Here is a 26084-nt window from a genome sequence, read left to right on the forward strand (position 1 = left end):
GTACTCCGACTCCTAGTACTCTTAGAAATCCGACTCCGACTCTGACTCCCAGCTAAAACCTCCGACTCTCTCTGACTCCGACTCCGCAACCCTGCTCGAGATATCTTAACAAAATCACCTCTTATTTCTTTCATGGTAAGAATCATCTATATACAAGGAATGGGGTGCACTTGTCACCCAAAGGATTTTAGCTCTTTGCTGAATCCCTTGAGTGAGAAGTAGGCATGCTGGTGTGTGTGTGTGTGTGTGTGTGTGTGTGTGTGTTTTTTTTTGTGTAGATTATATGGGAGTCGGGGATGAAGTATTGGAGTATGGTTTAGGCAATGGAAACAGCTCGGAGAGGGACTATGAAAAGGATCACCTAGCAGGTGGAGGGAGGATAAACAAAAAGTTTACTATACAAACAGCTGAAGTGTAAAATAAAATTTATTTGCTGTGAGGTAAAGCCTGCATAGAGAAATTTGATATTATAGCTATTACTGAATCCTGGATCAATATGGCTGATAGACATTTCCTTCCAGAAATCAAGATAGAACTGTACAAGTTTTTTCACAAGGACAGGGTTGGTAGGAATGGGGGAGGAATAGCACTTTTCATTTAAAATACAATAAACTGTATTACCAACAATTCAATCAAGGAAGAGGATAATATGGAATCTATTTAGGTGGAGATTATAGGACAGAATAAGAAACTTATTGGTGTCCTATATAGACCTAACCTCAACATTGAGCAGACTGATCCCCTGATTCATGAAATTCGCAGGGGGTCCCAGTACAAAAACATGATTATGGGAGATTTTAATTATAGAAATGTTCACTGAGGAATTTTAGTATGAGATCAGAAAGTGCAAAATTTCCTAGATGTGGTGCAAGATAATTTCCTAAAACAAATTATTACTGCCTATGAGGGGAGAAAATATTCTGGACTTCTAACTAAATGAGCACCTGATGAGTAACATAAAAGTAGGAAATAGTCTAGGCTTTAGTGATCATCAAGAAATAAGATTTAGTATTAATTGGGAAGAAATAATACAAATAACATTCGAGTACTGGACTTTAGGAGAGCCAATTTTGATGAGAGAGTATACAAGACATTTGATCACTTACAAATGTGAGGTCATCAGACTGGTCAGTGATTTGGATGATTATGGGAGATTTTAATTATAGAAATGTTCACTGAGGAATTTTAGTATGAGATCAGAAAGTGCAAAATTTCCTAGATGTGGTGCAAGATAATTTCCTAAAACAAATTATTACTGCCTATGAGGGGAGAAAATATTCTGGACTTCTAACTAAATGAGCACCTGATGAGTAACATAAAAGTAGGAAATAGTCTAGGCTTTAGTGATCATCAAGAAATAAGATTTAGTATTAATTGGGAAGAAATAATACAAATAACATTCGAGTACTGGACTTTAGGAGAGCCAATTTTGATGAGAGAGTATACAAGACATTTGATCACTTACAAATGTGAGGTCATCAGACTGGTCAGTGATTTGGATGATTATGGGAGATTTTAATTATAGAAATGTTCACTGAGGAATTTTAGTATGAGATCAGAAAGTGCAAAATTTCCTAGATGTGGTGCAAGATAATTTCCTAAAACAAATTATTACTGCCTATGAGGGGAGAAAATATTCTGGACTTCTAACTAAATGAGCACCTGATGAGTAACATAAAAGTAGGAAATAGTCTAGGCTTTAATGATCATCAAGAAATAAGATTTAGTATTAATTGGGAAGAAATAATACAAATAACATTCGAGTACTGGACTTTAGGAGAGCCAATTTTGATGAGAGAGTATACAAGACATTTGATCACTTACAAATGTGAGGTCATCAGACTGGTCAGTGATTTGGATGAAGTGTACAGTAACCTAACAGCTTTAATTCTAAATGCACAAAATAAAATTATTCCTCTCAAGTCATTATGGAAGAATAGTAATACTCCCAAATGGATGACAGACAGGCTTTAATATGAGATCAGAATGAAAAAAAGGACTTTATGTAAAAATAAAAAAATGGGGAAACACACCTTAGATCCAAATATGGCAAGTCTGGTTAAAAAGAATATGCGCACAGCAAAACATAACTATGAATTAAGGTTGTCAGACAAGCAAGATCCAACCCGAAGTGCTTCTTTCGTCCCTACAGAACAAAAAATAAGGAAACAATAGGCCCAATTAAAAACGACAAAAATGTCTTGATAGAATTGGAGAAAAAAATGAGCAAGGAGTTGAACAAATATTTTCTGTGTTTACTAAGGAGAGGTTAGATAAGGTACCTGACTGATTCAATTTTCAGTGGCGATGAAGAAAGTAGACTATCAAATATCAGCATTAGTAAGGTAGAAGTAGTCAAACAGATTGAAAAACTTAAAGCTCCAAAATCCCCAGGTCCAGACAAAATTTTTCCAAGAGTGCTTAACGAGTGTAAATTTGAAATCTGTGACCAGTTAACAGAAATATTTAACAAGTCTGTAGACACTGGTTTTGTGCCTATTGCTTTGGGGCAGGCAAACATTCCTGTTTTCAAAAAGGGAGATAAATTGTCTATATGCAACTACAGGCCAATCAGTCTGACAGCAGTTATAGGTAAAATGCTTGAATCACTAATAGTTAATAGACTCGGATCACATTGAGAGACATAATTTGATTTATGACACACTGCATAGTTTCTCCAAAAGTAAGTCATGTGTGACTAATCTTCTATCTTTTTACACTAATGTATAAAAGTTTTGGATAACAATGATAGTTGTGTTGTTGTTGTTGTCGTTCCCTAGACTGTCTGTCCGAGCAGTCCCGTCTCCTCAAGGAAGGCCACAGCCGAAACTGGGTTTTCCCACAAATCCTTTATAGAGTGTATGTTGTGTTGTTTGCGTGCATGATTGTGTATAATGCAGTCTTCCATTATGTGTTGTATGGTATGGGGTGAAGTGTTACATCCTGGGCAGCTGTTCACAACACGGTCGTCCAGCCTCTTCTGGTAGCTTAGAAGTGCTGGGTGGTGACCGCATCGCAGTCTGGCCAAGTGGACTCTGTCCTTTCGTGGGAGAGAGGATTCAGAAGGGTGGATATCAGGGGGTCTGGCATGCAGCAGTGTGTTGTCTTTCAGTGTGTTAATGGAGCGGTGAGTGATATGATTATGAATATGTTTCCGGAGGCTGGTATTTGGTGGTTGTGGAGGAAGAGAAGAGAGTATCTGTGCGTAATAAAGGTCTTTGGGTGTAGTTTTAATGTTTCTTGGTGTGTGTGGGTGTTCTGCTATGTAGTGTAGCGGGTGTGATGTGTTTGTGGTGGCTGCAGCAAGTGTTTGTGTGCCTCTCATGTCGAGGTGGTCCTTGACTTTGAGGACTTTTGTTTCATGGTGTAAATGGTCTGTAGGTGATGTATTTGTGCAGCCTGTAATTGTTTTTAGGGCTTTGTTTTGTATGATTTGAAGGGTGTTGTGTGTCTCACTGAGATTAGGAGCCCATGCAGGACTCGCATAATTCATCACTGAGCGTATGCATTGTTTGTATATTGTTATATTAGTTTCTTTGTTTTGTCCAAATGTTGTTCCTGTGATTGACTTAAGTGCGTTAAGTCTAGGTGTGCATTTGTTTTTTATGTTTGTGATGTGTTGTTTGAAAGACATGGATGTATCGTATGTTACACCAAGAATTTTCGGTGTGTTTGTGTGTGGTATTAGAGTGTTGTTGATGTAGAGATGAGGTATGTATTTGTGTTCTTTTGTCCAGTTGGTGAGAAGTGTTGCTGTAGATTTGGTTGGAGCTATTTTGAGTCTGTTTGTGATGAACCATGTGTTGAGTGTGTCAAGGTAAGGCTGGATTATTTCTGCAGCTTTGTCTGTGTTACGATGTGTGCATGTGATTGTTATGTCGTCTGCGTAGGAAGTTGTGTTGTTTACCTTGACTTTAGGAAAGTGTTCGACATGGTGCCCCACCTGAGACTACTAAATAAAATCAAAGCCCATGGTATAGGAGGAAACGTGTTAGAATGGATTAGAGCTTGGATCAGTGACAGAAATCAGTGGGTCACCATAAATGGTGTAAAATCCAAATGGGGGTGTTTCTAGTGGAGTTCGCCAGGGCTCTGTTTTGTGTCCCCTATTGTTCATTATGTACATTAACGACTTGGACAATGGGATTAATAGTGGTGTTAGTAAGTTTGTGGATGACACTAAAATAGGATGCCTAATTAGGTCAGGAGACGACGCCGAGATTCTGCAGGATAATCAAAAAAATTGTACCCATGGTTGGTGAAATGGCAAATGAACTTCAATATCTCAAAGTGCAGTGTGTTAAACATAGGGCTACACAACCTCGAAAATAGATATAGCTTAGATAACACATTTTTAGGGAAAACTGAGTGGGAGAGAGACTTGGGAGTTCTAGTGAGTCCTTACCTTAAATCCAGGAAACAGTGCATTAGCACCAGGAATAAAGCTAACACAGCACTAGGTTTCATTGATAGGATGGTTACAAATAGAAGTGCAGAGGTAATTGTCAAACTCTAGCATTAGTTAGGCCTGTCCTTGACTATGTGGTACAGTTTTGGTCTCTGACTTATGGAATGGACTCACAAGAATCAGTAGAAGAGAACGACCAAAATGATACATGGGCTCATAAATTTACCTTATGAAAAGAGGCTTAAGCACCTTAACTTACACTCTCTGCCAGAAAGATGCAGGGTGATCTAATAGAGGTGTTCAAGTGACACAAACAAGGTCATCACATCAAGAGAATAGGGCAGGATTTTCAGTAATGGATTTAGATTGGACAAATTTAGATTTAACAAGGAAATAGGAAAGAAATGGTTTACTAATAGGGTGGTCGATGAATGGAATAGACTTAGTAACCATGTAGTGAGTGCCGACACTTGTTTATTTTAAGAAACAGAAAACTTTATGGATGGGGATGACAGGTGGTAATAGACATGGAACTGTCTAGTGTAGGTCTTATGGTCCCTTGCAATCTCCTTCATTCTTATGTTCTAAAAAAAAAACTGATAACCTGTGACTGCTTCCCACCTCCTACTACTGTAATCTGGTGATATAACAAACAATACATTTCCTAGGGAAATCTTTAGGAGGGCTGGAGGAGAGTTGCTAAATGTGAGTAGGGAATGACAGATGTTTGTAGTACAAGATGCTGGATAATTTTTTCATTGCATTCTTCCATTATTAGTTGTACCATAAAGTGGTTTGAGGTAAAGGTGGGACTTCGTCAGGGATGTGTTATGTCACCCTGGCTGTTCAATTTATACATGGATGGGATGGTGTGAAAAGTAATTGCAAGGGTAGTGGGTCAAGGATTGAAGATGGTTAAAGAAAATGGAGAAAAATGGGAGATAAGCTGGCTCTTGTTTGCAGACAACAATGCGCTTGTAGCAGGATCAGAGAAGGGATTGAGGAAGTTAGTGACAGTTTGGAAAAGTATGTGAAAAAAGGAATTTGAAGATAAATGTGGGTAAAAGTAAGGTGATGAGATGTACAATAGGTGAAAGTGGCAGCAAACTGGAAGTGAGCATTAAGGGAAAGAGACTGGAGGAAGTGGATAGTTTTAGAAACTTGGGTGTGAATGTGGCAGGAAAGGGAGGAGTGAAAGTGGAGGTAGAATGTAGATTGAGAGAAGCGAGTAAATGCCTTGGTGGATTAAAAAGTGTAATGAGAAATAGACATTTGGGAGTGGATGCTAAGAGGAGATTACATGAAGGAGTGATTGTGCCGACAGCACTGTATGGGGCAGAAACCTGGAACATAAAAGAGGAAGAGAGAAGGAGTTTGAATGTGTTTGAGATGAGATGTCTGAGAAGTATGATAGGGGTTACTAGGCTGGATAGAGTGAGAAATGAGGAGGTGAGGAGAAGAACAAGGGTGGGAAAGGAGCTGGGAGATTGGGTGGATGAAAGAGTATTGGGATGGTTTGGACACTTGGAGAGAATGAGTGAAAGGGGCTTTTGGGAAGAGGGGAATGTCTGTTGGGGAAGGGCGGGAGAGGACAGAAGACAGGTGTGAATGGAGAATGGTTGTATATGGATGATGTGATCTAGGAGGTGGAATGGGTGGGGGTTGGGGGGGAGAGTGAGTATGTGTGAGAAAAATTTGACACAGCTTGAAGGGATTTCTCCCCATCTCCTTTTCTGCATGAAGGGATGTAGAGGGTGGGTTGCCAATTTAATGAAGCGGCCTTGCTGTGGATGTGCTGTCTTGCAATGCTGCTTCTGACCCAGGGCAGTGGACAAGATACAGGGATGACCGTCATCCAGGAGGTGCCAAGATAAGAGGGTGGAGTGTGATAGGGATGGATTGGGTGGGAGTGGTTTTTATGCCTTTGTTTTTTTGGCTACCTCCATTGTAAGGGGGAAAAAAGCCTTTGGTATATGTATGTACCATAAAGTATACTTTACATCACATTGTCATTCTGTACAGATTTTATTTTATTGCATGTTGAATTGGGGATTAGGAAATGTAGAGAGTGCATGAATCAAATCTTTATAGTAAGGCAAGGGTGTTTTTGGGCGCTTTTATGGATGTGGAGATTTCATATGATAGGGTTGACAGGAAGGCATCATAGGAAGTATTGCAGATATATGGGATAGAAGGAAAGCTGTTCAAGGCAGTCAAAAGATTTTATGTGAGTAGTAGAGCTTGTATGGAGTGATTGTGCCAACAACACTGTATGGGGCAGAAACACGGAACAAGAGAGGAGGAGTTTGAATGTTGTTGTTGTTGTTGTCGTTCCCTAGACTGTCTGTCCGAGCAGTCCCGTCTCCCCAAGGAATGCCATAGCCGAAACTGGGTTTTCCCACAAATCCTTTATAGAGCGTATGTTGTGTTGTTTGCGTGCATGATTGTGTATAATGCAGTCTTCCATTATGTGTTGTATGGTATGGGGTGAAGTGTTACATCCTGGGCAGCTGTTCACAATGCAGTCATCCAGCCTCTTCTGGTAGCTTAGAAGTGCTGGGTGGTGACCGCACTGCAGTCTGGCCAAGTGGACTCTGTCCTTTCGTGGGAGAGAGGATTCAGAAGGGTGGATATCAGGGGGTCTGGCATGCAGCAGTGTGTTGTCTTTCAGTGTGTTAATGGAGCGGTGAGTGATATGATTATGAATATGTTTCTGGAGGCTGGTATTTGGTGGTTGTGGAGGAAGAGAAGAGAGTATCTGTGCGTGATAAAGGTCTTTGGGTGTTGTTTTAATGTTTCTTTGTGTGTGAGGGTGTTCTGCTAGGTAGTGTAGCGTGTGTGATGTGTTTGTGGTGGCTGCGGCATGTGTTTGTGTGCCTCTCATGTCGAGGTGGTCCTTGACTTTGAGGACTTTTGTTTCATGGTGTAAATGGTCTGTAGGTGATGTATTTGTGCAGCCTGTAATTGTTTTTAGGGCTTTGTTTTGTATGATTTGAAGGGTGTTGTGGTGTGTCTCACTGAGATTAGGAGCCCATGCAGGACTCGCATAATTCATCACTGAGCGTATGCATTGTTTGTATATTGTTATATTAGTTTCTTTGTTTTGTCCAAATGTTGTACAAGTGATTGACTTAAGTGCGTTAAGTCTTGGTGTGCATTTGTTTTTTATGTTTTTTATGTGTTGTTTGAAAGTAATGGATGTATAGTATGTTACACCAAGAATTTTCTGTGTGTTTGTGTTTGGTATTAGTTTTTTGTTGTTGTTGTTATGAGGTATGTATTTGTGTTCTTTTGTCCAGTTGGTGAGAAGTGTTGCTGTAGATTTGGTTGGAGCTATTTTGAGTCTGTTTGTGATGAACCATGTGTTGAGTGTGTCAAGGTATGGCTGGATTATTTCTGCAGCTTTGTCTGTGTTACGATGTGTGCATGTGATTGTTATGTCGTGTGCGTAGGAAGAGATTTGTATTCCTGAGGTGTCTGGCGTGGGTAAGTCATGCATGTATAGATTAAATAATGTGGGGGATAGAACTGAGCCCTGTGGTACTCCGTTCTTAATGTTTCTGATGTGCGATGATTGGCCATTATATGACACGTAAGCATTCCTACCTGCCAGATAATTGGCCAGCCATCTTTTGGTGTTATTGTGCATGTCTGTGTTATATATTTTATTTGTTAGGTTGTGGCAGGGGATAGCATCAAAAGCTTTACTAATGTCTAATGTTATAAGAACATCATTTAGAAAGTAACCGTTTGATAAATGATAGCCAGCATGGTTTCAGACGGAAACGTTCTTGCGTGACTAACTTACTCGAATTCTACAACACAGTTATCTCGAATTATGACAAAAGAAACAATATAGATTTAGTATATCTAGACTTTGCAAAAGCTTTTGATACCGTCCCACACGAAAGACTACTTACTAAATTAGCTTTGCATGGAATAAGTGGTAGCCTATTAGGTTGGACTAGTAATTGGTTGAATGATCGAAAACAAAACTTCTGGATGGAAAAGTGTTGCAAGTGGAGTTCCTCAGGGTTCCGTTCTTGGGCCACTTCTATTCATAGTATATATAAATGATATAGACCATGGACTAAAATCTACTGTTTCCAAATTTGCTGATGATACAAAACTGTGCGGAGTGGCAAATGATCACTCAAACCAATTAGATATTCAAGAAGATTTAGATAAATTACAGCAATGGTATGAAAAGTGGCTAATGAAATTTAACACAAGTAAATGCAAGGTAATGCACATAGGTAAAAATAACAGTAAGTACGATTACAAGTTATTTGGAAATTCGTTAACAAAAGTGGACAGTGAAAAAGATCTCGGCGTAATTATCAGTAACGACCTCAAATCATCCAAGCAGTGTATTTCAGCCTCTGAGAAAGCAAATAAGATTCTGGGGCTGATTGCGCGATCTTTTGATTTCAAAAGTCCATCACTCATTAACAAGCTATATAAATCGTTAGTTCGTCCACATTTGGAATATGCTGTTTCCGTATGGTCACCGAATCTCATTAAAGACATTGACAGATTGGAAAAAGTACAACGACGAGCCACAAAACTGATTCCAAATATCAAAAATAAATCATACAAAAATCGACTAAAACATATGAATTTGTTTTCCCTAAAAAAGCGTAGACTCAGAGGTGACTTGATACAGGTCTTTAAAATTCTAAAGGGAATTGACAACATCAAAAGTGACCAAATTTTCACATTGAATGAGAATCAGACAAGAAACAATGGTCTCAAACTGTCCGGAAATAGATTCAATTTGGAAGTAGGTAGAAACAACTTTGCCAACCGTGTAGTTAATGAATGGAATAAACTTCCTGCACAGGTAGTGCAATGTAGCTCAGTTCAAAGCTTTAAGAATCATTTAGATAAATACCTAAGTAAGATGCTGTAATGATTATAATTTATCTTATATTATTTGTTTTTGTTTTATCATTTGTCTGTCTGATTTTCATTTATTATTAGTTATATGTCAATTTATTATTATATACTATTTACCTGTTTGTTTATTATTTAACTATACCTATGCATTTATCTATGTATTTTATTTGTTATTTACATTATCATAGTTTTTATTTATTGTTTTATTATTAATATGATTTTTTTTTCGCATCCGACCTAGATATGGATCAAAGGGTCTCCTGTCGGCATGCTCCACCTTTGTAATCCTTTGTAATCCTTTGTGTTCTTTGGTGGGGCCTATCTGAATTGATGCCATCTAAAATTCTTTGTGTGAGGTTTGTCAGAAGAGTGTTTGTGGAGTGTAGTGGCCTAAAACCGTGTTGTGAGTCAGCAAGGGGAATATATGGTGTGACAAGTTTAAGTATTAGGCGTTCAATGACTTTAGAGGGGGTGCAGAGAAGTGTGATTTGGCGGTGCGATGTTGGGATTGTTGGGTCTTTGTTCGGTTTTGGAATGGTGATTATTTTACCATGCTTCCAGATGTCGGGTATAGTGTTGTGTGAATAGCTGTAGTTTGCAATGTTTGTGAGTGCGTGTATACCTTGTGGTCCAATGTGTTTTAGGTGGATGTTGCTTATGTTATCAGGGCCACAGGCAGATGAGTGCTTGAGACTATGTATTATGAGTTTAGTCTGACTGTCTATGAAGGGTATATAGTCTGAGTCTGTGGGAAAGTCTTTCTTACGTCGAATGGTGCGTCAGTCGTCAGGGTGAGAAGTGAGATGGCTTGTCTGTGCAAAATGACGTATGAGTGCGTTTGCTTGTTGTCTGTTTGAGGGTAGATTATCTGTTGTTGTGATTATTGCTGCGTGAGAGCGTGTAGTGTTACTGTTGGATAGTGTAATGCTGTTGAGTGTTTTGTACAATTTGCTGGTGTTTGTTTTGTGATCAAGTGTATTGATAAAGTTTTGCCAATTTTGTGTTTTTTGTTCATGTATTTTATTGGCAATCACAGTGTTTAGTGTTTGTATTTGGTCTGCTATGTTTTGAGGGATAGGTGTGGGGGTACCGTGTTTAAGTGTGTCACATTGTCTGATGAGGCTTTGGATTTCTGGTGTGAAGTTGGGGTTGTGTGATTTCCTGTTGCCTCTAGGGATGTATCTCTTGTCTGCATTTTATTGTTTATGTTTGTGATTGGTGTACTGTTAAGTGTTTCAAAATGTTGTTCTGTCTCTTCAGTAAAAGCTTCCCAGTTAGCTCTCTTGTAGTTGGTGTAAGTGTGTCTGTGGCCAACTGGGGTGCATCTTGTTTTGGTGGTGATGATGATTGGAAGGTGGTCAGAGCCAAGGGTTCCGACCACTCTCCATGATGTTGTTGGGGTTAGGCAGGGGGAGCAAAAGGTGATATCAGGAGAGGAGGGAGTGTAGAGGGCTTGGTGTGGGATATGTGTATGATTATGTGTCAAACTGAGTCTGTATAACAAGCCCTCTGTCTGTGTCAGGGTTGTCGACATACCAGGCAGACGACTTGGCGTTGAAGTCTCCACCCATGATCAGGTTGGGGATTGAGGCTAGTTGGCTAAAATGAGGCCTGAAGGTGTCTGGAACTGTGGGGGATGATTGGGGGGGAATGTACATGTTAACTATTGTCAGTGTTGATTTGTTGCCTGTGCGGATTCGAATGGATTGGATTTCTGTTGTGTTATCTGTGGTAGGGAGGAGAATTTTGGTTGTGGCACTTGTGTCCACAAAACAGATGGAGTGGTGGATCAGGGTGATGAGTCCACCGCCATAGCCGTCAGCCTGGTCTTGTCTGATGGTGGTGTAATTTTTAAATGATTGTGTTTTTTTTTATTTTATTATTTTTGTTTCTTGTATAATTGCAATGTGTATGATGTGTTGTTTAAGAAAGTGTTCAAGTTCATGTTTTTTCGTGTTAATACCGTCAATGTTGTGTTGTAATATGTTGATGTGTGTTCTGTATGTGTTGTATGTTGCCGTTTGGGGTTGAGGTTGGGGTGTTGATGGGGAAGGTGTGGGATCTGGGTCAGAGGGGGGGAAAGGAGAGATCGGGGACAAAGGAAGGGGAGTACTAATTGGGGGTAAGGGCAGAGGGAAATTGGGAGTGGGTGAGGGTGCTGGCTGTGGTTGGGGAGGTGGGAGTGGGGTTACTGGAGGGCAGGTAGAACATGTCCAAGTGTTTGTGTATTGGTTTGTGTCAGCAAGTGTTGTACAAGTGAGGTGGGCCCAGTTTTTGCACATATTGCACTGAACTGAGCCCTTTGTCTGTCTGCTCGAAGTAATGGGTTTAGAGCATGTTGGGCATGTGTATTTTGTGGTGGGCCCAGGATTGCTCTCTACATCTCCAGCTAAAAGTAGAAGAAGAGGGGTGATCGCCGGAAAATCACCCCTCGGTGCAGAAAAAACGTAATATTGCATGTTGGGAAAAAGGATTGTGGTACTCCCCAAGGTAGGCGTAGCTCCTCTTGGGGATCGGTGCCACCTGCGTAGAGCCGGTGGCCAGGGGTGGTTGCTGCCGTTTGGCCCCCAACTCTTGGGGTTGGGGGGTGGTCCCACGACGTAGACGCTGCATCTCCAGTTTGAATGTGTTTGAGATGAGGTGTCTGAGAAGTATGATGGAGGTTACTAGGCTAGATAGAGTGAGAAATGAGGAGGTGAGGAGGAGAACGGGGGTGGTAAGGGAGTTAGGAGGTAGGGTGGATGAAAGAGTATTGGGATGGTTTGGACACATGGAAAGAATGAGTGAAGAAAGACTAGTAAAAGAGGTATGGAAGGCAGATGAGGAGGGAGTGAACATGAAGGGGCGACCTAGGATGAGATGGATGGATGAGGTGAAAGGGGCTTTGGGGAAGAGTGGAATGTCTGTTGAGGAAGGACAGGAAAGGACAGAAGACGGGTGAATGGAAAATGGTTGTATATGGATGATTTTGTGATGCATGAGGTGGAATGGGTGGTAGGATGGGGGGTGAGGTAGTATGTGTGAGAAAAATTTGATGCAGCCCGAAGGGATTTCTCCCTATCTTCTCCTTTTCTGCATGAGGGGACGGAGAGGGGGGTCGCCGATTTAATAAAGTAGCCTTGCTGTGAATGTGCTGTGTCTTGCGACACTACTTCTGACCCAAGGCAGTGGACAAGATACAGGGATGACTCGTCATCCAGGAGGTGCCAAGATAAGAGGGAGGGTGGAGGGGAGTGGAGTGTATTGGGGATGGAATGGGTGGGAATGGTTTTTATGCCTTTGTTTTTTGGCTACCTCCCTTGTAAGGGGGAAAAAGCCTTTGGTATATGTATGTAGTAGAGCTTGTATTAGGGTTGGGAATGGTGAGTAGTAGTTTGAGGTGAAAGTGGGTATTTGTTATGTCATAGTGGTTATTCACTGTTTACATGGATGTGATAGTGTAGGAGGTAAATGGGATAGTGATGGGTAGGGAGTTGGAGTTGGTTAATGAGAGTGGAGGAAAATGGAAGGCATGCCACTTGTTTGCTGATGATGTGTTTTGTGACAGAGGAAATGTAGAACATAGGTGTGTTTCTCTGGGGCAGGTATGGTGATGTCAGTAATAGGATCGAAGAGTGCATGGCTGGCAAGGGGGCCATGCCCATTGGCTGAGTGCATTGAGGAATGACATAGGAATATTAGGCATTTCTGGGGAGCGTTGGACAAGATTAGGAAAAAGGATGGAGTTCCTGTTGTATGTGGAATCCTTCTGAGGCATATAATTGTTGGCATGTGGCATTCCAGGGCTATTGCAATAAATTACAGGCTGGAAAATCATTGTAAGGCCAGTGGATGGGACTTTGTCGATGATTGGGATCACTTTTACAGCAAGAATTATCAGCATACAAAGGACATGGTGTACTTGTCACCCAAAGGATTTTGGCTCAAAACAAGAAGTAGGTGTCCTGCAGAACTTTTTAAGGTAGAATATGTAGGGGTTGGTGGAATAGTATATAAAAAAAAGACACGAAAAACATCCTGGAGAGACTGAAAATAATTACTTAAACAAGTGGAGGGAGGATAATCTCACTATTTACTATATGAACATCAGAAACATCATTAATAAAACTGATTTGTTATGAGGAAAAGTGTGTATAGAAGGATTTGATATAAATATTACTGGATCCTAGGGTGTTCCAGTACAAAATTTTTGTGATCACGGGAGACTTTATTGGAACATTGACTGGGAAAATTCAGTAAATCAGGAAGCACAATTTTTTTTTAGATGTGGAACAAGAGAATTTCTTAGAACAATTGATTATAGAACCTATTAGGGGAGATAATACTTTGGTCCTACTGGTAACAAATGATGGGAGTATAATAAATGTACAAGTGGATGATAAACTAGGTACTAGTGGTAATGAAGAAATAAGAATTAGCATTAACTGGGAAGAATAGTAAGATTAACACATTAGTACATGACTTCAGGAGGGCCAGTTTTGACAATTTAAGTAGACACCAGAGTAAGTTTGGAACTGGTCCAAGCGGTGATAACCTGTTCTGGGTCATGACATAGGGGAAATAGGGGAACTCGCAAGTGAGGTCAGTAAAGAGGTAACCCCAGGGTGCTTAGAAACTTACCTTATCAGGACAGGCTAAGGCACCTGAAGTTGTACTCTCTGGAAAGACTTAGTGTGGGGTGATCGAATAGGAGGTATTCAAATGGGTCAAGGGCTATATTAGACCTTTTGCCCAGTCATGGTTCCACTGCTCAACGGACAGGAAGTCTAGCATTGTTTTAGCCTATAAGTATCTGATGACAAGTGGGGCAGTGAGGTAGATTCCTCAGTGCTATTCTTCTCATATTGACCTATCAGTTAAACATATTTCAGTAGAATGTCCTTTTTATGAAAATTAGTGTAGGGCTAATTTGCTATCAGATAAGTCCTTTGTAGAAATATTAAATGAAAGTGCTCCAGTGGAGAAGATTAAGTTTTTAAAAGAAGTAAACCTGTTTTATAGTATTTGATTTTTTTAATTAAATTTTTTATTTTATTCGTAATTTTGCATTATAATGTAGGAATATATTTTGATATATACATACATAATATACATAATTAATTTCCCTTAATTAAAAACAGTAGTAGTAGTCACCCTGTAGACTTCCCTATTTTTAACTGAAATATGCACTGAATGGCCTCATGGCTTTGATGCCTTGCTAAAAGCCATAAATCTTATAAAATCAATCTTGCAGTCTCCTCCATTTTTATTTATCAGAGGAGGGTCTATGGCAGTTAGTGACTGAGATTCAGAAGGTATGTTATAGGAGGAAGCTGAAATTAAATGTGGGTAAAAGTGAGGTGACGAGATGTACTAGAGGTGAGGGAGGTAATGGGTTTGATGGAAGTCAAGGAAAAAGGCCAGAGGAAGTGGGTAATTTTAAGTATTTAAGGGCATGTAGTAGGAAATGGAGGAGGAGGGGGTGGAAGTAAGTTGTAGAGTGAGGGAAACAAGTAAATGGTTTCGAGGAATGAAATGTGAGAAATGGATAACTAGGGATGAATGAAAAAAAGTATGTGAAGTAGAGATTGTGCCTCACTGTATGGGGCAGAGACTTGGAATATAATGGAGGTAGAAAGGAGAAAGTAAAATGTGTTTGAGATGAAGTGCTTGAGAAATGTGTGGGGGTTACAAGCATGGAGAGAGTGAGAAATGAGATGGTGAAGAGAGCAGGTGTGGAAAAGGAGCTCTCATATATGATTGATCAAAGAATACTGGGATGGTACGGGCATATAGAAAAACAAGTGAAAAAAGAAAAGAAAAAAAAGACTAGCAAGAAGAGTGGAAGACTAAGGTGAATGGATTGAACGTGAGGGCAAGACCAAGAATTGGATGGACGGATGGATAAATGGATAGGGTAAAAGGAGCCTTGTGTAAAAAGGGGAAGTTTGTTGAGCATGACATGGAGAGGACAAGAAGTAGGTGTTAGTGGAGAAAGATTGTGAATGGATGGTAAGTGATGCAGCCAGAAGGGTTTTCTCCCAGTCTTCTGTATTTACTGATGAGGGGGGGAGGGAGGGTTGCCATATAATTGAAGAAGCAGTAGGGATAAGTCCGCTTTGGATCTTGTGGCCTGCTGTGGAGGTGCTGCACTGTTCAGGCAGTCTGTGGGGAACAGGGATGCCCTTTCATTCACAAGGAACTTAGAGAATTTTTAAAAGGGAGACAGATGGGTGGAGCCTGGGAGTATGCCATGACTGGCTACCATCCTTGTGAGGAGGAAAAAGTCTATTTGTTAACAGATAAATAGCATCTTGAATAGTTTTATTCAGGTGAGATGCCACCAATGGGCTGATGGGGAAGATTTGTTATTGATATTGGCCTCCTTTAGTAGAAAAATTATCTTTTCTTAACATTGTTTGGAAAACATTGGCTGCCATGTTATAGGGATTAAACCCATTATATGTGTGTTGCTATTTATGATTTTTATTGTAATTTTTGTGTTTAATGAAAAATCTGCTTATTCAAGGGGTGACCACACTGAATCTGTCGACATAGACTATGATCCAGGACAGACTAACTATGAAGAACTACTCAAATTGTTTTGGAAGAACCATGATTCAACATCTAAGTGCTCCAGACAGGTCAGTGATCATTACATATATATTATTATTATGGCAATTTGTTCTTTCACAGTCTCCATTTCTGCTTCCTCCCTCCCCCCCCCTCTCTCTCTCTCTCTATATGTATTTACCTAGTTGTATTTTGCGGGAGAAGAGCTATGCTCATAGTGACCCGCAGTTGTATCTTTCCGCATCCAGTTCTTTCTTAAAATCATGTATAGTTTTAACACTCACTGTTTTCTCTTTCAATTTGTTCCATGTATCTATTACTCTGTGGGAAAGTTGTTCTTTTTCAGATCTCTTCTGTAACTAACTTAAGTTTCTTCTCGTGTCCTTGTATTTCTTATGTCCCATTTAAGTAGTTCATCCCTATCAAGAGTTTCCATTCCTTTCATAATTATATAAATGGTTATCAAATTGCCTCTTTCTCTTCTTTGTTCCAAAGTTGATAAGTTTAGATTGTCCAATCTTTGTTCATATGTCAACTTGCTAAGTGTTGGTGCCACTTTGTCATTGCTCTTTGAATTTATTTATTTATTTATTTATTTATTTATTTTTTTAATATTATTATTATTTTTTTTTTTTTACTAGGTGTCCATAGTGATGCTGCATATTCTAATTTTGGTCATACCAGTGTAACTAGTATCCTCTTTACCATTTCCTCATACATGTAGTCAAAGGACGCTTTCATTGATCTTATTAAATTGTAAGTTTCTCCAACTATTTTTTTACATGTTTGTCTGGTGTCATGTCATTTGAGATAATTACTCTTAGGTCTCTTTCTGAGTTTACTTTTGTAACTTCCGTTGCACCAATATTGTATTGACCTGATATTCTATTTTTGCTTTTTCCAAATTCCGTTATACTACATTTCTTAATGTTGAAGTTCACTTCGTTTTTTATACTCCATTTCCAGACTTTGTCCAGGTCTTCTTGAAAAGATTTGCAATCTTCTTCAGTACTTACTTAAAGTCCAAGAAGGCACAGTCTGCCCAATCATCTCTTTCTTGTATTATTTCTATTAATCTTGAGTAAAAGTATATTAAGTTTGTAGTACATGATCTTCCACTTCTGAATCCAAATTGGTTGGGGTTTAGTATGTTGTTCTCTTCCAAGTGTTTAGTCCATTTATTTTTAATAATAATTTTGCATATTTTTGCAATTGTGCTTGTAAGGGATACCAGTCTATAGTTTGTTGAATTTTCTTTATCTCCTCCCTTGTATATTGGTACAATATTTGCATTTTTCTAATCTTGTGGTATTATAACTTCTTTGAGTGAGAAGTCCGTTATCTTGTGTATTTTATCTGCGAGTTCATCAATACATTCCTTTAATATCCAGTTCGCTATTCCGTCTGGCCCATATGACTTTCTGACGTCAAGTTTCTTTATTTGGTCCCTTATTTCCTTCTGTATCATAATTTTTTCTTTCATTTTGGGGGGATCCTTCTTGCTGTCTTTCATCCCACATTTGTGAGCTTTCAACTGTAAATACATTTCTACATTTTCTATGTATTCTTTGTTTCCTTCACATAGTTTCAGTATTTCATGTTTGTCTTTTAGTTTATCATTTATATATCTATAAAATAGTTTAGGTTGATCTTGTCATTTTGCTATTATATCTTTGTCATAGTTTATTTTTTCTTTCTGCAGATGTCCTCATATTCATTTCTCAGTTTGATCTATTTAGTCACTTTTTTGTCTTTTATCCACCATTTCCAGGTTTTGTCTCTTCTATGGCATCGCTACACTCTTTATTATACCAACACTTCATGTACACCCTTTTTTGTTTGTGCTTAGGTACATGTTTATCTGTTCCTTCCTTATATATTTCTTTAAAAATGTTCCATTTCTCTTCCATCTTTGTTTCATCATTTGCAAATTTTGTGTATTTATTTACTTAGTTGTATTTTACAGGATGAGAGCTGTGCTCGTAGTGACCCATTTTCGTATCTCTCCGCATCCAGTTTATTCTTAAAATCTTGTATAGGTTGGGCACTGACTGTTTCACTGTTTAGTTTGTTCCAGACATCAATCACTCTATGTGGGAAGCTATTCTTTTTCAAATCTCTTCTGTAACTGTCCCTCTTTAGCTTCTTTTCGTGTTCTTTTGTTTTTCTTCTGTCCCATTTTAATAAGTCGTCTCTGTCAAGAATTTTCATCCCTTTCATAATTCTGTAAATGGTCAACAAATCACCTCTTTCACTTCTCTGTTCCAGTGTTGTTGTTGTCGTTGTTGTCGTTCCCTAGACTGTCTGTCCGAGCAGTCCCGTCTCCCCAAGGAAGGCCATAGCCGAAACTGGGTTTTCCCACAAATCCTTTATAGAGTGTATGTTGTGTTGTTTGCGTGCATGATTGTGTATAATGCAGTCTTCCATTATGTGTTGTATGGTATGGGGTGAAGTGTTACATCCTGGGCAGCTGTTCACAACACGGTCGTCCAGCCTCTTCTGGTAGCTTAGAAGTGCTGGGTGGTGACCGCATCGCAGTCTGGCCAAGTGGACTCTGTCCTTACGTGGGAGAGAGGATTCAGAAGGGTGGATATCAGGGGGTCTGGCATGCAGCAGTGTGTTGTCTTTCAGTGTGTTAATGGAGCGGTGAGTGATATGATTATGAATATGTTTCCGGAGGCTGGTATTTGGTGGTTGTGGAGGAAGAGAAGAGAGTATCTGTGTGTAATAAAGGTCTATGGGTGTAGTTTTAATGTTTCTTGGTGTGTGTGGGTGTTCTGCTATGTAGTGTAGCGTGTGTGATGTGTTTGTGGTGGCTGCGGCAAGTGTTTGTGTGCCTCTCATGTCGAGGTGGTCCTTGACTTTGAGGACTTTTGTTTCATGGTGTAAATGGTCTGTAGGTGATGTATTTGTGCAGCCTGTAATTGTTTTTAGGGCTTTGTTTTGTATGATTTGAAGGGTGTTGTGGTGTGTCTCACTGAGATTAGGAGCCCATGCAGGACTCGCATAATTCATCACTGAGCGTATGCATTGTTTGTATATTGTTATATTAGTTTCTTTGTTTTGTCCAAATGTTGTTCCAGTGATTGACTTAAGTGCGTTAAGTCTAGGTCTGTTCCAGTGTTGATAGATGTAATTTCTCCAGTCTTTGTTCATGTGTGTTTGTGTGTGTGTTGTTGTTGTTGTTGTTGTTGTTGTTGTCGTTCCCTAGACTGTCTGTCCGAGCAGTCCCGTCTCCCCAAGGAAGGCCACAGCTGAAACTGGGTTTTCCCACAAATCCTTTATAGAGTGTATGTTGTGTTGTTTGCGTGCATGATTGTGTATAATGCAGTCTTCCATTATGTGTTGTATGGTATGGGGTGAAGTGTTACATCCTGGGCAGCTGTTCACAACACGGTCATCCAGCCTCTTCTGGTAGCTTAGAAGTGCTGGGTGGTGACCGCATCGCAGTCTGGCCAAGTGGACTCTGTCCTTTCGTGGGAGAGAGGATTCAGAAGGGTGGATATCAGGGGGTCTGGCATGCAGCAGTGTGTTGTCTTTCAGTGTGTTAATGGAGCGGTGAGTGATATGATTATGAATATGTTTCCGGAGGCTGGTATTTGGTGGTTGTGGAGGAAGAGAAGAGAGTATCTGTGCGTAATAAAGGTTTTTGGGTGTAGTTTTAATGTTTCTTGGTGTGTGTGGGTGTTCTGCTATGTAGTGTAGCGGGTGTGATGTGTTTGTGGTGGCTGCGGCAAGTGTTTGTGTGCCTCTCATGTCGAGGTGGTCCTTGACTTTGAGGACTTTTGTTTCATGGTGTAAATGGTCTGTAGGTGTTGTATTTGTGCAGCCTGTAATTGTTTTTAGGGCTTTGTTTTGTATGATTTGAAGGGTGTTGTGGTGTGTCTCACTGAGATTAGGAGCCCATGCAGGACTTGCATAATTCATCACTGAGCGTATGCATTGTTTGTATATTGTTATATTAGTTTCTTTGTTTTGTCCAAATGTTGTTCCAGTGATTGACTTAAGTGCGTTAAGTCTAGGTGTGCATTTGTTTTTTATGTTTGTGAGGTGTTGTTTGAAAGACATGGATGTATCGTATGTTACACCAAGAATTTTCGGTGTGTTTGTGTGTGGTATTAGAGTGTTGTTGATGTAGAGATGAGGTATGTATTTGTGTTCTTTTGTCCAGTTGGTGAGAAGTGTTGCTGTAGATTTGGTTGGAGCTATTTTGAGTCTGTTTGTGATGAACCATGTGTTGAGTGTGTCAAGGTATGGCTGGATTATTTCTGCAGCTTTGTCTGTGTTACGATGTGTGCATGTGATTGTTATGTCGTCTGCGTAGGAAGAGATTTGTATTTCTGAGGTGTCTGGTGTGGGTAAGTCATGCATGTATAGATTAAATAATGTGGGGGATAGAACTGAGCCCTGTGGTACTCTGTTCTTAATGTTTCTGATGTGCGATGATTGGCCATTATATGACACATGAGCATTCCTGCCTGCCAGATAATTGGCCAGCCATCTTTTGGTGTTATTGTGCATGTCTGTGTTATATATTTCATTTGTTAGGTTGTGGCGGGGGATAGCATCAAAAGCTTTACTAATGTCTAGTGTTATAAGAAGTGTTCTTTGGTGGGGCCTATCTGAATTGATGCCATCTAAAATTCTTTGTGTGCGGTTTGTCAGAAGAGTGTTTGTGGAGTGTAGTGGCCTAAAACCGTGTTGTGAGTCAGCAAGGGGAATATATGGTGTGACAAGTTTAAGTATTAGGCGTTCAATGACTTTAGAGGGGGTGCAGAGAAGTGTGATTGGGCGGTGCGATGTTGGGATTGTTGGGTCTTTGTTCGGTTTTGGAATGGTGATTATTTTACCATGCTTCCAGATGTCGGGTATAGTGTTGTGTGAATAGCTGTAGTTTGCAATGTTTGTGAGTGCGTGTATACCTTGTGGTCCAATGTGTTTTAGGTGGATGTTGCTTATGTTATCAGGGCCACAGGCAGATGAGTGCTTGAGATTATGCATTATGAGTTTTGTCTGACTGTCTATGAAGGGTGTATAGTCTGAGTCTGTGGGGAAGTCTTTCTTACGTCGAATGGTGCATCGGTCGTCAGGGTGAGATGTAAGATGGCTCGTCTGTGCAAAATGACGTATGAGTGCGTTTGCTTGTTGTCTGTTTGAGGGTAGATTATCTGTTGATGTGATTATTGCTGCATGAGAGCGTGTAGTGTTACTGTTGGATAGTGTAATGCTGTTGAGTGTTTTGTACAATTTGCTGGTGTTTGTTTTGTGATCAAGTGTATTGATAAAGTTTTGCCAATTTTGTGTTTTTTGTTCATGTATTTTATTGGCAATCACAGTGTTTAGTGTTTGTATTTGGTCTGCTATGTTTTGAGGGATAGGTGTGGGGGTATCGTGTTTAAGTGTGTCACATTGTCTGATGAGGCTTTGGATTTCTGGTGTGAAGTTGGGGTTGTGTGATTTTCTGTTGCCTCTAGGGATGTATCTCTTGTCTGCGTTTTGTATGATTGTATTAAAAGCATGCACAGCATTGTTTATGTTTGTGATTGGTGTACTGTTAAGTGTTTCAAAATGTTGTTCTGTCTCTTCAGTAAAGGCTTCCCAGTTAGCTCTCTTGTAATTGGTGTAAGTGTGTCTGTGGCCAGCTGGGGTGCATCTTGTTTTGGTGGTGATGATGATTGGAAGGTGGTCAGAGCCAAGGGCTCCGACCACTCTCCATGATGTTGTAGGGGTTAGGCAGGGGGAGCAAAAGGTGATATCAGGAGAGGAGGGAGTGTAGAGGGCTTGGTATGGGATATGTGTATGATTATGCGTGTTGTTCATGATAGTCAATGAGTCGAATTGAGTCTGTATATCAAGCCCTCTGTCTGTGTCAGGGTTGTCGACATACCAGGCAGACGACTTGGCATTGGAGTCACCACCCATGATCAGTTTGGGGATTGAGGGTAGTAGGCTAATATGAGGAATGAAGGTGTTTAGAACATTGGGTGATGATTGGGGGGGAATGTACATGTTAACTATTGTCAGTGTTGAATTGTTGCCTGTGCGGATACGAATGGATTGGGTTTCTGTTGTGTTATCTGTGGTAGGGAGGAGAATTTTGGTTGTGGCACTTGTGTCCACAAAACAGATGGAGTGGTGGATCAGGGTGATGAGTCCACCGCCATTGCCGTCAGTCCGGTCTTGTCTGATGGTAGTGTAATTATGAAATGATGGTGTTTTGTTTTGTGTGTGTGTGTGCGTGCGCGCGTGCAGGGTGGTTTGGGATAAATTTGACACTTTTTCAGAAAGGAAAGAAAAATGTCATATCTTTGCCTAAAATTTATGTATTCTTAAAATTCAAAGTGCATCTCTTAGAGGATCTTTTGCCAAATACAGCTCACTTAAAGAAGAAGTCGCCATTAGCCTCTACCATGGCCTCCAGGTGGGACCTGAACCTGCAGCACATGGCTTTCATGGTGTCCTTCAAGAGATGCCTGAATGCCAGTTTGATCCTGACAATCACCTCATCCTTTGTGTTGGAGGTGGCATGATTGATATCTTTTCCAACTGCGCCCCACACATAGTGGTTTATGGAATTGCAATCAGGCAAGTTGGGGGGGCTAGATGTTGGGACTGGTGAAGTTGTAGAAGCTCACAGAAAGCCACTTCTGGGTTTTCCTGGAGATGTGACAAGCAGCTGAGTCCTGCTGCCACATGTATTGTCTTCTGCAGCCACCCTCTCCACCCAGTGCTTGACAACAGTGGACAACAACTCAATATAGCCATCTGAAGTGAGTCTGAGTCCCTCCTCAAAGATATGATGTGGCCTTTGCTGGAAACGCACCCAAAGAACATCACAGTTTGAGGGAACTTGGTCTTCATGAAGTGCAGGACTTGTGTGGATTGTAGGCTAGCAACCTGTTGTTCTGCACATTGTACAACTGATCCTGGCAGAAGTTCTTCTTGTCTGAGAAGAACCAGAGCATCCCTGGCTCAATTGGGTGTTTGACATTGTTAAGGGGTTTCTTGGGTTTTGCAGGGCAGTTCTTTTGGGCCTTGTGCCTCTTATATGAGGAGTAGCAAAGATCCTTGTTTCAGTGCTCTCTCGCCAAGGCCCACAGTCTTGCCTGATCTTGGTGCACTTTTTTTTTGCAGCTCCTTGCAAAGATCCTTGTTTCAGTGCTCTCTCGCCAAGGCCCACATTGTCTTGCCTGGATCTTGGAGCACCTTTTTTTTTATTTATTTATTTTTTTTTTTTTTTCAGCTCCTTGTAAAGATCCTTGTTTCAGTGCTCTCTCACCAAGGCCCACATTTTCTTGCCTTGATCTTGGTGCACCTTTTTTTTTTTTTTTTTTTTTTTTTTTTCTCTCTCCAGCTTCTTGAAGAATTTCATTGTCCAGACAGAATCAGAACACCTGCTATGATCCTTTCTGCTAGCCACTGCTTCCACATCTCCATCACAATTCTCCAGCTCACATCTTACGGCCTTCACAGTATTCAAGAAGCACTGAGCTGCAGCTAAGATTTCTAAACTTTATTCTGGTGCGGATCATCATGATTCAGGTCACTCTTCCAATATCCCAGTGCTTTCCAGTTGTCCATACTCTCTAGCTCTCACACCCACCAATAGTACACAGAATCAGCTATCCATTGCACTTTACTGCCGTTAAGTCCTTCAAATGGTTCTGAAATGACAAAAAAATTATCAATTTTATCCTGAACACTATACAGGTAAACGTCGACTTACGATGGCCGCGACTTACGATTGTTCGACTTTACGATGACGACGACGACGACGACGATATGATAATTTAACCCCTTCCATACGGTGCCGCACACGTAGGCGTCATGAGGAGCAAGTGGATTCGCGACGCTGCCATATCGGCGTCTTGATTATATTTATTGTAGTCGCCCCTGTGTTTTTACATTCTCTCAAATGTGCCCTAAATCCCATTCTCTGTGGTTTTCAAAATTCGCGGGTGAAAGAGAGAACGATCGATATAAGCGGTGACTATATTTTATGATGCGAGTATTATTACGTCACGTCGTAAGGCTGGCATTGGCTGCTGCCCGCGAGATTTAAGGTCCGTACTGAAAATACATATTATAGTGTTTGAATATGGTAAAAAGGATAAAAATAATTAAATAAACTACTGTACATGTTTAATAGGCTATATTCAGTATCTCTGGTGGTTAATATACAGGTAGGCTAGGTACAGTGACCACGGAACAGAGTGGGGATCGACTTACGATGAGATCGTCTTACGATGGCTCTATCGAAACCTAATGCCATCGTAAGTCGACGTTTACCTGTATACAGGTAAACGTCGACTTACGATGGCATTAGGTTTCGATAAATCCATCGTAAGACGATTTCATCGTAAGTCGATCCCCAATTTGTGTATCACTCTGTTCCGTGGTCACTGTACCTAGCCTACCTGTATATTAACCACCAGAGATACTGAATATAGCCTATTAAACATGTACAGTAGTTTATTTAATTATTTTTATCCTTTTTACCATATTCAAACACTATGATATATATTTTCAGTACGGACTTAAATCTCGCGGGCAGCAGCCAATGCCAGCCGTATGATGTGTCGTAATAATACTCGCATCATAAAATATAGTCACCGCTTATATCGATCGTTCTCTCTTTCACCCGCGAATTTTGAAAACCACAGAGAATGGGATTCAGGGCACATTTGAGAGAATGTAAAAACACAGGGGCGACTACAATAAATATAATCATGACGCCGATATGGCAGCGTCGCGAATCCACTTGCTCCTCATGACGCCTACGTGTGCGGCACCGTATGGAAGGGGTTAAATATATCATATCGTCGTCGTCGTCATCGTAAAGTCGAACAATCGTAAGTCGCGGCCATCGTAAGTCGACGTTTACCTGTATATATATATATATATATACCGTATTTTTCGGACCATAAGGCGCTTCGTACCATAAGGCGCACCCGTAATTTGCTATTCCCCGTCCTTACATAAGGCGCACCTGACCATAAGGCGCAGCTGGTCTCGTCATCGGATAATCATGCTTATGTGAGTGCATTCAGAAGTGATAATTTTCGTTGTCGAATGAGAAAAATCGTTTGGGATTTAGCAAAATTACAAAAATAAATGATATATTTTTCTATTTTGGTCAGTGAAATCAGACCACCTCCATGGATGGTCTGCCCTACCAATACCCCTAAAAAACAACATAAACACGTTACGGGAATTGTAGGGAATAAAACCAGCATTAGCAGTTTTATTCCCGGAATTCTCTATTCACTTAAAAACACAAGATTACAAATGAAGGTAAATTTTTAGTTTCGACCATGGGCGCAATATAGCAATAGAAAATTAATTATTAATTTTGTAAATTGTAATGTATCAACGTAATATGCAATTTTGTGGGCGGAAATAAAAAACAAAAAAAGTTACTAAAACAGATTTCGTAAGTAACGAAGTCTTGTCGGACGAATGGTACGCCATGTTTGTTATGATAGATGCCGACGTCTAACCTAACCTGTGTTTAATAAATCGTTACCTGCAAATTAAATGTCATCCGGCTCGTCCTCGTTGTCGTCGTCGTGAGAGACGTTGGCGGGCTTTTCAACCACTCTCTCAGCTTGCGGAGTATACAGTTCCTATGCTACCGACTTCATTGATTAGCATATTTGCTTGTACAAGTTGTAGCAAGGTATTTTTTTTTTCATTTCCGCCCACAAAATTGCATATTACGTTGATAAATTTTGATTTACAAAATTAATAATTAATTTTCTATTGCTATATTGCGCCCATGGTCGAAACTTAAAAAATACCCAAATGACTACAGTCGGAGTGGAGCGAGACTAGACCAATGTAAAATGGCTGTCTTTGTTGTAGACGCTATCATGTCATAGCCATGATAGCGTTAATGAATGCAGTGGCATGGACTCGAAAACTGTCGAAGTTTTCGCAATTTTCTTGTCAAGATACATGCATCTTGGTTATAACTTGGTCGTAACTTTTGCTAGGCCTATGCACTGTCGCCGTCGGCAGGCTAGCTAGGAAACGTATGAAAATAGTACGTCACTGTCCGAGGCATTCTTTTTGCAATGAAGCCACACATAAGGCGCACCACCCAATTTTGGCCGATTTTAAGGATTTTGCCCGCACCTTATGGTCCGAAAAATACGGTATATACATATATATATATATATATATATATATATTTATATGTATATATATATATATATATATATAT

The 26084-nt window shown here is 40.2% G+C and overlaps 1 protein-coding gene across 1 annotated transcript in view; it reads left to right on the plus strand.

Annotated features, from left to right (window-relative positions):
- Positions 1-26084, plus strand: part of MsrA (methionine sulfoxide reductase A) — a 46096-nt gene that overhangs the window by 1772 nt on the left and 18240 nt on the right. Inside the window, 1 exon segment of the mRNA XM_076182960.1 lies at positions 15816-15930. Within this exon segment, the coding sequence (XP_076039075.1) occupies positions 15816-15930 (115 nt within the window).

Source organism: Oratosquilla oratoria, chromosome 3, assembly GCF_046742065.1.
Source record: "Oratosquilla oratoria isolate Oo_2021 chromosome 3, ASM4674206v1, whole genome shotgun sequence".
NCBI lineage: Eukaryota > Metazoa > Arthropoda > Malacostraca > Stomatopoda > Squillidae > Oratosquilla > Oratosquilla oratoria.